The sequence below is a fragment of the Oryctolagus cuniculus genome, chromosome 17, assembly GCF_964237555.1.
Source record: "Oryctolagus cuniculus chromosome 17, mOryCun1.1, whole genome shotgun sequence".
NCBI classification, from domain to species: domain Eukaryota; kingdom Metazoa; phylum Chordata; class Mammalia; order Lagomorpha; family Leporidae; genus Oryctolagus; species Oryctolagus cuniculus.
Window position 1 is genome coordinate 56,213,023 of NC_091448.1, and position 13,145 is coordinate 56,226,167.

At 37.7% G+C, this 13,145-nt stretch overlaps 1 protein-coding gene across 2 annotated transcripts in view; it reads left to right on the forward strand.

Moving 5' to 3' along the window:
- The window catches only part of MAP2K4 (mitogen-activated protein kinase kinase 4), a 114,331-nt gene that overhangs the window by 86,020 nt on the left and 15,166 nt on the right, over positions 1-13,145 (forward strand). For both annotated transcript variants that reach the window (XM_017348962.3, XM_002718920.5), the window contains one exon: positions 12,980-13,057. In XM_017348962.3, the coding sequence (XP_017204451.1) occupies positions 12,980-13,057 (78 nt within the window). The remainder of the gene's footprint in view (positions 1-12,979; positions 13,058-13,145) is intronic.

Here is a 13,145-nt window from a genome sequence, read left to right on the forward strand (position 1 = left end):
GAATGATGATATACAAGATTTTACAACTTTTTTTAGGCTATTCTGCCAGCAACCTCTGTTTTCAGTTTTCAAACTCTTGTAAACTAAAGATTAGCTTAGAATGGAATAAAATTTTTCTCTCCTTTTGCTTGTAACAAGTTTTCTCTTTGATTTATATTTCAAAACCCAGTGCTTTAAGCAATAGAAAAGTAAGAAGAATCACAAGTGAGATGTTACATTTTTTTCATCTTGTTTATGAATGGGAAGGCTTAGTGCTACCCTGAATTTCAGACTTCATTTTAAAAAGTTGATTGTCTTACTTTATGTCATTTAAATTTATGTCATTAAATTTATTTCATGTCATTTGAAAGTAAATTTTATATCAGTAATTTTTCTTCCTGTCATTTATATCTCCATTGAAAAATGTATTAAAAGACACTACAGATTGAATATCTCTTTTTCCAAATGTTTGAAAATGGAAGTATTTTTCAGATTGCCAAGTTTTATGGATTTGGTGATATTTGTGTAGGCTTTGACCGTTGAGTATTCCTAATCTGAAAATCTATATAGATGAGCAAGAGTGCAATTAGCATTAATTTTAAAAGCCTTAATGTGTTTGCTCTTCTTTGTTGTATCTTGACAAAACACATCAGTAATATGTCTTTGAAGATTTTTGTCTTTAGTCTTTTTTTTTTTAAACATTATTTATTTGAAAGGCAGAGTTACAGAGAGGCAGAGAAAGAGGAGAGAGAGTCTTCTCTCCACTGGTTTACTCCCCAAATGGCTACAACAGCTGTAGTGGGGCCATTCTGAAGCCAGGAGCCCGGAACTACTTCTGGCTCAACCCTGTGGATGCAGGCACCCAAGGAGTTGGGCCATCTTCTGTTGCTTTCCCAGGCCATAGCAGAGAGCTGGAGCAGAAGTGGAGCAACCCAGATTTGAACCAGCACCATATGGGATGCTGGCACTGCAGGCGGTGGCTTCACCCACATTACACCACAACCCTGGACCCTGTCTTTAGTCTTAAATTGGAATTATTCAGATTATTTTAACATAAAAACTATATACAACACAGAATTTACATATAAGGTTTTTCATAAGCTAATTGTTAATATTTTACTCTTTCCCATGTAGGGGTATGAGTGTGTGTGTGTGTGTGTGTGTGTGTGTGTGTGTGTGTTTTTACCATTTTAAAAATTGGTATCATGAATTTCATTTTAAAAACTTAAGCACGTGTCTGCTATGATGTTTACTTTTTTGGTAGTATTTTTAGAATGTTGTTATGGATTGGTCTGATCTTGACTCATGAGTAGATTCAGACTATGTATTTTTTTGGCACGAATACTTCATAGGTGATGGATACTGTATATTGCATCACATTATAAAGCATGTATGGTTTATTATTTGCAGTGTTTAGGGACATACCTTGTTTTTTTTTTTTTTTTTTTTTTTTTAGAGGTAGAGATGGTTGCAAAATAGAAACTTATTTTTTCATAGTTTTCTTCTCTCTCAAATAAGTGACAAAAAGTCTTTTCATTTTCGAAAGATTTCCTTGCCTAATACTCTTTCACACTCTTCTGCCACTTCCACTGTAGGGGACTTCTAAAACGGCACTCGAGTTTCCTCATCTTTAGCCACATTTCCTTTTACATGTCTTATATTAGCCATGTTAGTTTATAAGACGGTCCTAGGACATGGAAATACCAGCAAGAACTCATTCATAGCAATACTTTTTAACAATATATCAATTTATTTATCTTGCTTGTTCTTAAGCCCTGGCATAATTCTTACATTGAATATACCCAGCCTATTAGTCATTAAAGTCTAATCAAGTTATGGCTCATCAGCGTGAGGAAACTGTTGATGTGTGTCCCTGCCTTTGTTCAACAAGTTTGATAATACTGATTCATCCGCCCCTTTTCATTCCCCACTCCCTTCCTCTTCTATCTCTGTTTGTCTCCTTTTCTCAGTGTCTCTAATTTCAAAAGAACTTTATTCTTCAGGACAGAATTTTTGTTTTTCATTTGTACAAATATATAGGACTGAAAACAATTATTACTCACTGTTTTTATTTTATATGACCAAGTTTTCCAAAATTCTGGTTAAATAATTTAGTAGCTCCTATAGGACTTTTCTTGGTTAGAAAGTGCTTTTATTACTTTTTTTTGCTGATTCAATCTTTTTATATGTCACGTTTTCTATTTTTCTGAGTCAGTTATGGTAATTTTAGTGTTTCTAGAAATTTTTTCATTCCATCTAAGTATCTAATTAATTGCTGGTTTACAATTGTTCATAGTATTTTCTTATAATTATTTTTATTTCTGTGAGGAATGTAGTAGTGTCTCCATTCACATTTCTGATTTTAGTTACTTTTATCTTCTTTCTTGTCAATCTGGATAAAGGCTATTCAATTTTGTTTATCACTTTAAAGAACAAACTTGGTTTATTAGATTCTTTTTCTCAATTCTTTTATTTGTTTTGGTTCTAATCTTTAATATTTCCTTCTAGTCTTTAATTTTAGCTCTTTTTTCCCTAGTTACATAAAGTATAACTTTAATATTTTAGAGCTTTCTCTTTTTTTAATATAGGTGTTTACAGCTGTAAATTTCTCTCTGTGCTTTCTGTGAATCCTGTAAGTTTGTATTCTCTTTTTATTTTCATTCATCTCAAAAGTATTTTTAATTTTCTGGTTTCTTTCTTCCTGGACACATTAGTTAACTATGTTAGTTCCTACATACTTGATATGGGATGCAAGCAGCATTTTAACTGGTACACCAAATGTCTGTCTCCTTTTGTGTATTTTTTATATTTTTTAATTTGTTAATAATGTACTCTGTTTTTAAAAATTCACTTATTTAAAAGGCAGAGTTAGAGAAAGGGAGACAGATTTCATATATATATATATAGAGAGAGAGAGAGAGAGAGAATGGGAATGGGAATGGGAATGGGAATGAGAATGAATCTTCTGTCTGTTGGTTCACTTCCCAAATGGCTTCAAGGGCCAGTGCTGGGCCAGGTTGAAGCCAGTAGTTGGGAGCTTCATCCAGATCTCCCATGTGGGTGACAGGGGCCCAAGCACTGTGACCATCTTTAGCTGCATTCCCAAGCACATTAACAGAGAGCTGGATCAGAATTGGAGCAGCTGGCACTTGAACCCACACTCACATTGGGTGATGGTGTCGTGTCACAGGTGGTGACTTAACCAGCTGCTTCACAATGCTGGCTCCATATTTTTTTATATTTTCTTAATGATTATCATGCTCATTACAATTAACCCCCCAAATTTATAACACTCTCATTTGAGTTCATTCCAACTTAGCTTCAAAAGCATACAAAAACTTTGTAGTTCTACTCCCATTTTTGCCATTGTCACTAATTATATATAATATGTGTATACATTGTATGAATAGTAAGATATTTATAATGATTATTTTATGTATTTATCTTTTAAGTAATAAAAGAAATAAAGAGTTATAAGCAAAATGTACAGTTATAATGGCTTTTGTATTTGTCTATGTGGTTACTTCTACCAGAGTTAGTTATTCATATTCTCAGAAATACTGTAGTGTCCTTTCCTATTCTCTTGCCTTTGTTTATTTGAGAATGTTTTAATTCTCCTTCAGTTTTGAAGGACACTTTTGTTGGGCAAAGTAATCAAATGCATTTGAAGGGATTGTCTATGAGAAGGAGGAGGATGCTGGCATCACAGGTGGCGACTTTGCCCTCTGAGCCACAGCGCTGGCCCCTTCAGTCTCTTCTTAAAACTACCATGTTCCTTGAAGGAGTTCTTTTACTTTCAAGGATTTAAATACTACCTTTCTCTTTTGTTCAGTAATGTTCAGTGCGTGCCACTTTAAGTTCTGGAAAATGATGAGTGCTGGTAATTGCCTGATTGTTCTTTCTTGCCCTTATACCTCACCTGCAACTCCAAAGTTCTGTGTCTAGTATGATTTATTTTTTTATATCCTCCTCTTAGATTATGTTAGAAATTGCAACCATAGCATGTCTGGTGGAGAATTCTTAATCTCCCACCAGCACTTTGCTCTCTACATAATATGTGACCACTTCTTCCTGCTCCTCAGTTCTTCTATACTTCAGTAAGTAGCAGCTCTCTCTTTCCAGTTGCTCAGGACACACATTTTGAAATTTGAAATTACCTTTCATGTCTCTCTATTTACTGTACTCTATATCTGTTCCTTTTTTTTTTTTTTTTTTAATTTGACAGAGTTATAGACAGAGAGAAAGGTCTTCCTTCCATTGGTTCACTCCCCAAAATGGCTGCTACGGCCCACGCTGCGCTGATCTGAAGCCAGGAGCCAGGTGCTTCTTCCTGGAATCCCATGTGGGTACAGGGACCCAAGCACTTGGGCCATCCTCCACTGCCTTCCAGGGCCACAGCAGAGAGCTGGACTGGAAGAGGACTAGAACCCAGCGCCCATATGGGATGCCAGCACCGCAGGCGGAGGATTAACCACATGAGCCACGGCGCCGGCCCCTATATCTGTTACTTCTAAGGTGTTATCAGAACCTGTCCTCTTTAAAACCGTCAGGCAGTCACTGGTTTGATTACTGGCATTTCTCACCTGCCTTTGACTGTAGTTTACAGACTTGTCTTCCCTTGCTTATACCTTGCAGAGTCTCATGCAGTTGGCTTTCAGCATAGCGGCCAGAGTAGGCCTTCCAAGCGTTAAGTCAGGTCATGACTCACTGTCTTAAAGCTCCTTCGAGCCTTTCAGTGAGCCTGTCGGTTTCTATTTTATCTGACCCGCACCTGTCTTTCCAGTGTGCTTTCTGTCGTCCTCCTTGTTTGCTTAGCTCTAGCCACCACACAGAGAACTCTTTGATGTTCCACAGATAATAATAGAGGATGTTCCTACCTTTTCCTCCCTTGTGAATAATTTTGATGTGCCACTCTTGCATTTTAGTTAGGTCTGTGAGCAATTGCCACATCCTTAGAAAATATCACCCAACATTACTGTCTTGCTCCTTAATACAATATTATTTTGCTTTTATCATAACCTGGCTGTTTTTTAGTAGGTCATGAGCCCTTTGAGACCACGGTCTCTGGCTCACTCTGAATTATCAGGTATTAAGGTAGATTTTTGTTAGTATTTTGAATATATTCGATTATATTTTCCTGACAGTTACTAAGATAATGGATAGCTGTTTATTGGATAGGTTTATTTTATGACCAATTACTGATCTCCCTTTTTAAACTAGGTTTTAGATGGTATTCATGGTACCATTCCATAAATAATTCTTGCTTTGGCTTTTCTCTTATTCATTTTCTCTAATTTACTTTTTTTTTGGACAGGTAGAGTTAGACAGTGAGAGAGTTATTGACAGTGAGAGAGAGACAGAGAGAAAGGTCTTCCTTTTGTTGGTTCACTCCCCTAATGGCTGTCACAACTGGTGCTGTGCTGATCCGAAGCCAGAAGTCAGGTGCAGGGACCCAAGCACTTGGGCCATCCTCTTCTGCTCTCCTGGGCCACAGCAGAGAGCTGGACTGGAAGAGGAGCAACCAGGACTAGTACCTGGCGCCCCTCTAATTTACTTTTGTTCCTTTGTTTAGAACTTCTAGATCAATGTTGAATGATGGTGGTATTCTTGTGTGGTGACAGTAGGATTCTTGTTGTTTCTGACTTGGAATGCAAATGTCTTGAGTAGTCCTTATTCTCGAAGAGTTTGTGATTTTCCAAATGTGTGTGTGTGTGTGAGTGTGAGTAAAACAGAGAAATAATAAGAATAAATAAGGAATGGCTATTACATTTTAGTAGATACCTTTTTGGTATCATTCAATAAATGATGAAATGTTTCTATATATATTAATATGATGAATTATAATAATATATATTTTCTACAGTTGGTCCATCCTGGCATTCCAGAAGTGATTCCTGTTTGGTTCAGATTTATATGTTAAATATATTTTTGCACTTGGAATGCTAATATTTATGATGCATGCATAAAATGCTTAAGTGGCATTGATTAATAATGTACTTCATAAAGGTTTTTATGGGTTAGGCTACCCTTAAATGGGGAAAATTTTCATTTTTAAATTTATCATGCAGTAAAAAATTATTGATCATGTAGTGAGCAAAAACGTATCTTCAGTCTTTTCAAACTCAGACTTTTCCAGATTGTGTTCAGAAGTCAGTTGGGAGGCAGAGTTTTCTGTTTCTTGAGGTCGAGACGCATCTTAACCAAGAGTTGTTGCTAGAAGGATGATAGATGATTCTCTGAAAATTGTAAAATTTTTCTTTAGCATCAACAGGTGGGTGTAGGTATGTGTGTGCATGCGTACACATTTACATATGCACATTTTCTTAAATATTTTAAATTTAAATGTAGGACGTTTTACTGGAGTGTTTTTAAATATTAAGGTATATATATGGGGCTCGCATTGTGGGGCACTGAGTTAAGCTGCCGCTTGCGTCTCCAGCATCCCAGATTAGAGTGCCAGTTTGGGTCTTGCTATTCTGCTTCCCATCTAGTGTCGTGTACCTGGAAATGCAGCAGTGTTAACCCAAGTACTTGCACCTCTGCCACCCATGTGGGAGATTGGAGTGGAGTTTCTGGCTCCTGGCTTTGGCCTGGCCCCATCTTGGCTGTTGTAGTCATTTGGGGAGTGAACTAGTGCATGGGAGATATCTTCTCCCCTCTCTCTGTTACTCTGCCTTTCAAATAGCTAAATCTTTAGAAGAAGGGAAAAAAAAAAATGAAGAAAGCAAGCTATCCTCAAGGTGCTGACAGACCAGAGACTCTCCTCTCACACTGGGCATAAGGGTGTGCAGATCAAAAATTACTTCCTGGGGTGGGTACTTCCAAGCGCCCTCTGTCCTTCCCTTGCTGAGGCTCTTTTTGTTTAAAATTCTCAATGTAATCTCTGACCAATTTGCTCCATCTGTGGACACTCATTGAGAATCTACAGTGTTCTCTAGACTCCACTAAGGAGCAGTGAGAAGAGAGAACCTAACAGTCTACTGAAGGGATACAACACACAGTGTAGTGAACAGGCTTCTCACTGGCTGCTTGCAGGCGGTTGCAGTCATTAATATAGGGTGATTTTAAAATTCATGCACAGTTTGATACATACCCTTCAAAAAGTGGAGATTCAGCTCTAAGTGTGGATCTAACTTTATGACCTGCTTCTGCTGCAAAGAAGGCCACAGTAAAGACTGTGTGTCGCTTTGGAGAGTAGATAGCAAAGCAGTGCTGTGGCTTTTCTGCTTGTTCTCTTGCTTGTGAGGAAGCCATGCTGTGAAGATACTCAGGCAGCTTTACGAAGAGACTCAGGTGGGGAGGATCCGAGGTTTCCTGCCGGTAGCCATGTGACAAATCCTCCAGCCCAGTGAAGCTTACTTCTTGGTTTTAGTCTCATGAGGTACCCTGAGTCAGAACAACCCAGATCAAATGCTTCCTGAATCCTGACTCTCAGAAACCATGACGTAATGAATGTTGGTTGTTTTCAACTATAAGGCTGTAGGGTAATTTTTATAGAACATAGATTACTAGTACAGATTCTTTCACTGATTTCTTAGGAATGATTGATTTATTTGAAAGGCAAAGTGACAGAGAGAGAGAGAGATCTTCTGCTGGTTCATTCCCAAATAGTGTAACAGCTGGGGCCGGGGCTGGGGCTGGGCCTGGGATAGGCTGAAGCCAGAAGTCAGGATTTCCATATGGGTCTCCCACATGGAGGGCAGGGACCCAAGTACTTGGGCCATCCCCTGCTGCCTTCCCAGGTTCCTGAGCAGGAAACTGGATGGAAAGCGGAGCCCCAGGAATGCAAACAGCATTCCCATAAGGGATGCAGGCCCAGCAAGTCGCAGATTAACTGCTGTGTGCTACAATGCCAGACCCATTTTTAGCTTATTACTTGCTTTCAAAGCATTTTAGTCTGTATAAGTCTTCCTTTTGGGACATACTGAGATTTTTTTGTGTGTGTGTGTGGCATAATAAATGATTAAAAACTATCAGAAAAAGTTCGTATTATTAGTCATATTTATTCAGTGGTGTTTTTTTTTGTATCTTATTTTTTTAAGATTTATTTTATTTATTTGAAAGACATAGTTAGAGAGGTCTTCCATCTGCTGGTTCACTCCCCAGATGGCTGCAACAGCCGGAGCTGTGCCGATCCGAAGCAAGGAGCTAAGAGCATCTTCCAGGTCTCCCACGTGGGTGCAGAGGCCCAAGAACTTGGGCCATCTTCTACTGCTTTCCCAGGCCATAGCAGAGAGCTGGATTGGAAGAGGAGCAGCCGGGACTAGAACTGGTGCCCATATGGGATGCTGGCACTTCAGGCCAGGGCTTTAACCCGCTGCACCACAGTGCTGGCCCCTTTTTGCATCTTTAATCCAAAAATATTGAGGATTTGTTCAAAATTTGTTTACATTGTGATTTGCAATTTTTCCTATTCCTTGTTTTATTTTATATATTTCAACATTAGCTTGACTTGTATATTTATTGTAAACTATATATATTTATAGATAGATAACTAGATAGTTTATATTTCAAAGATTTGTTTGTTTATTTCAGGGGAAGAGATTGGTCTTCTATTCACTGTTTCACTCCCCAAATGACTGAATCAGCAAGGGCTGGGCCAGGCTGAAGCAAGGACCAGGAACTCCATCTGCATCTCCTGTGTGGGTGGTTGGGAACCAAGTACTTGGGACATCATTTCCCAGGTACATTAGCAGGAAGCTGGATTGGAAGCAAAGCAGCCAAAACTGGAACCAGTGCTTTGATATGGCATGCTGGTGTAGCAAGTGGGAGCCTAAACCATTGCACCACAGTGCTGCTCATGCACACACACACACACACACATACACACATACCTATATGTATATATGTGAAAAGGTTTTAGTTTAGTTTTTGTAGCTTTTGTTAATGTTGCACACTCTGTTTTCTAAGTTAGTATTATCCTGTTGAGTTTAAAAGAGCTTTTTGTTTTTCAAGCCTATTCTGTGATTTGGATTTAGAATACTCTGCCATTTTATCAATGTTAAATATATACTCTTCAAAAAATAATTTTTAGAACATAAAAAACCTTGCATATACAAATGAAGAAGGAGTATAAAACTTTATTTAACATATTAATGATCATCACTGTGGTAAAACTGATTTAAAGGAATGTGGCAGTAATTCAGTTTTTGTGATCACTGTAGAAAGAATATTGGAATGAGATGGCTAGATTGAAAACCCAGCCATTAGATAAAACTGCTAATTATCTCTAAGATGATAAAACAGTAAGCTTTGGAGTTTGGAGACAAATCATTTGCATCCCTACTGAACAAAAAATCTCTAAATTGTCATGCAAAATTGTCTGCATCCTAGTGAGTGGTAAAAGTCAAAGGAATCAAAAGTACACTTAAAAAAAATTCTTGAGGAGACATGAAAAGGAGAGGGAATCCTTGTTTTTCCTTATGTCCAGGAATGGGATAAGTTTTCCTAACACACACACAGGCTGGAAATTCCAGCTCTTAATGACATAAACACAACAGTTACAGAATGACATTACCATCATAACCACAAATGACAGGCACCCACTTTAAGTGCACATTTTGAGTGTTGACAAATGTAGCTGCTCTGTAATCACAACCAGTCAAGATGCAGAACTGGCCTGTATTCTGAGAAAGATCTTTGTGACTCCTGCACTCCCCACCTGTGCGGTGCTTAAGGCAATCATTCATTCAGTTTCCTGTCACTGTCAGTTTCGATTTTTTTCCTAGAATTTGATATAAACATAATCTTACTGTATGAACTTACTTGTGCCTGCTTTTTGTCTCTCAGCCTTTGCGTGTGTTGTTAGTTCATTCTTTTAATCATTGCTGAGAAGTTTGCATTATATTGATATACCGCCATGTGTTTATCTGAGGGCAGTACTGAAACTCAACAATCTTTAGTAGTTTTCATTGTGGAGCTTTTACATGTATTCCTAAGAAATTCATGGTCTTTGACACCATTATTGTGAATGAAGTTTAAATAAATTTCTGGTATTTTGCTACCTTACATAGAAATACAGTTGATTGGCTTATGTTCTTGATTGGCATATACTGTGTCCTTTGACCTAATAGTTTAATTTCACTATTAGTTTTAGTAGGAATTTTCTGTGTAAAGAGTTGTAGAAATGCAAATGTCTCTGAGTGAAAGCAAAGCTATTTTTTTCTTTTTCCTGTTTACCTTTGTACCTACTATGACTAAGTGTGATATTAGTGGAAGGTTATTTAAGGTGTCCTTTATGAAATGAAAAAATTTCAACTGTGCTAACAGTTGTTACTGTTTTTTACTAATGGATTTTGAATTTTTTCAGAAGCAAATTCTACGTCTGTTGGGACAATCAAATGATTTTTTTCTCCATTATTCTGTAAATATTGTACATGACATTGATTTTCTAATATTAAGCTGGTATTATAGTCCTGAAATGAACTTCACTCAATTATGATAGATATCATTTTCCTGTATTGTTGGATTAGTCGTTCATATTTTAATGATTTTTGTTTCTTTTTGTACAAGGGATATTGTAATGTCTTTGTCAGGATTTTGTAAACGGTTATGCTGGCCTCATGAAAGAGAGTGTGAAGCACACTTTCTGTTCATTAAAAAAATGTGTAAAGACTGTTCTTTCTTGCTTGCATGTTTTTAAGACTTCACCAGTGAGCCTATCTGGGTCTGGAATTTCTATGAGGGATTTGACTAACAAATTCATTAGCTAAGTTCTAAGATTATTCAGGTTTCTATATTATTTTTGGAAGGTTTTCAGTTTCAGAGAATGAGTCCATTTAATCTTTTCTTGGTAAAATAAGTAGTAATTTCCCCTTTTTTCATTTTGATTTTAGTGATTTAAATCTTCTCTCTCTGTTGGTCAGTGTAGCTGAAGGCATGCCTTTGTTGATTTTTCCAAAGAATCATTTTGGTTTTGTTGACTTTTCTGTACTGTTTTTCTATCCCTTTCTCAGCTGTTTCCATTCTACTTTTTATTACTTCCTTCTTGTTGCTTGTTTTGGCCTTAGTTAAAGAACAAACTAATTCCCTAAACTATGAAGTTAGGTTCTCGATTTGAGATTCTTCTAATGTATACATGTAATGCTGCAAGTTATCATTGGAACATTTCTTTCACTTCATCCTGCAAATGTTGATGAGTTGTAACTTTATTTTTTTTTAGCCCAAAATATTTTTTACTATTTCTGGAGACATCTTTGATCCATTGTTATTTAGAAGTGTACTGTTTAACGGCCGTATATTTGAGGATTTTTTAGGTGTGTTTTGTTATTGATTTCTAATTTAATTATTTTGTGGTTGAAGAACATACATGATTTCCATTCTTCTAACAAAAGTTGTGTCTTGGGGGCTGGTGCTGTGGTGTAGTAGGTTAAGCCTCCGCTAGCACCCCATATTGGCACTGTTTTGTTTCCTGGCTGCTCCTCTTCCAGTCCAGCTCTCTGCTATGGCCTGGGAAAGCAGTGGAAGATGGCCCAAGTGCTTGAGTCCCTGCAGCTGCATGGGAGATCCAGAAGAATCTCCTGGCTCTTGGCTTTTGATCAGCCCAGCTGTGGCTCTTGCTGCCATTTGCAGTGAACCCGTGGATGGAAGACCTCTCTTTCTCTGTGTAACTCTACCTCTCAAATAAATAAATAAAATCTTAAAAAAAAAAAAAAAAAAAAAAGTTGTGTTTTACCCCACACGAATTTGGCAAAAATATTTACCTTGAAGTTACTGCATGGGGCGTTTTGTCTGTTGGCTGACTGTCTGAGACTTATGTGTTGTGTGTTTCATCAAGCAAATAAATATAGCTAAAAAACAAACTAGATAACTTCTAATCAGTAATAAAATACATAGGTCTCCAAATTAATTATTACTATTAAAGAATGTAATACTGCCAACTTTTCTGCTTCCCTGTATATTTCTTTCAACAGTAGTTTACTCTGTTTTAGTAAAGGATCTATCTGTAGTCAGTTCTGTGCCATTGATATCCCCTCTCCTTTTTCGCCATCCCTAATGCATGTAAATGATGATCTCTGATTTCAAGGATATGTGAAGATGGTCCCTTCACAGAAATTACTTAAAATGATATTTGGTGTTCAGATGGTATATATATAACTGTACTGGTAATGCTTTAATTTGGCTAAGAAGGACTAATTCATATCATTAAAGATAATGTATGCTGGTAACTTAGCTTTATTAAGTGACAAATGGGTAGAATAATTATAATTATTTTAACTTATGTTTACTTATGCCATTTATTGTGGTTTCATCTTGTCCACAGAAACAATGACCGTAAAATCAGAAGACCTAGTCTTTTTGTTCTTCTTCTTGTTTATCGCTAATTGCTGACCTTGTAATTCTTTCTTTGTTTTTCTAGTTTTCTCCCTGTCTGGTTTTTTTTTTTTTTTTTTTTTGGGGGGGACAGGCAGAGTGGACAGTGAGAGAGTGAGACAGAGAGAAAGATCTTCCTTTGCCGTTGGTTCACCCTCCAATGGCCGCCGCGGTCGGTGCACTGCGCTGATCCTATGGCAGGAGCCAGGTATTTATCCTGGTCTCCCATGGGGTGCAGGGCCCAAGTACTTGGGCCATCCTCCACTGCACTCCCTGACCACAGCAGAGAGCTGGCCTGGAAGAGGGGCAACCGGGACAGAATCCGGCGCCCCACCCGGGACTAGAACCCGGTGTGCCAGCGCCGCAAGGTGGAGGATTAGCCTATTGAGCCGCGGCGCCGGCTCCCTGTCTGTTTCTATTCTGGGCTTCAGTTTTTGGATCCTTAGAGGGAAAATTAGAAGAGCACCTTTAGATTTCTTTTATGGAAGTAGCCATTGAGTTTTTGTTGCTGTTGTTGTTGTTTGGTTTTAATATAATAATGGCTTCCTGCTACTCTTTATCTGACCCTAGACATGGATTCCTCTAGAAATATGTCATTTTGATCATTACCCACCTAGCTGTTGCTTTTATTTTTCTGTCTCTTGAAGGCGAGCCTAATTAGTTACCTTGACTTCTCTTTGTGTTTCAGCCTGAAAGAATAGACCCAAGTGCATCACGACAAGGATATGATGTCCGCTCTGATGTCTGGAGTTTGGGGATCACGTTGGTATGTTTCTGTTGATTCCTCCTTGTCACACATTTAGAAGTGAAGGAATGTTTCATCAAACTTTGATTCCTCGTAAGAACTTCTTTTC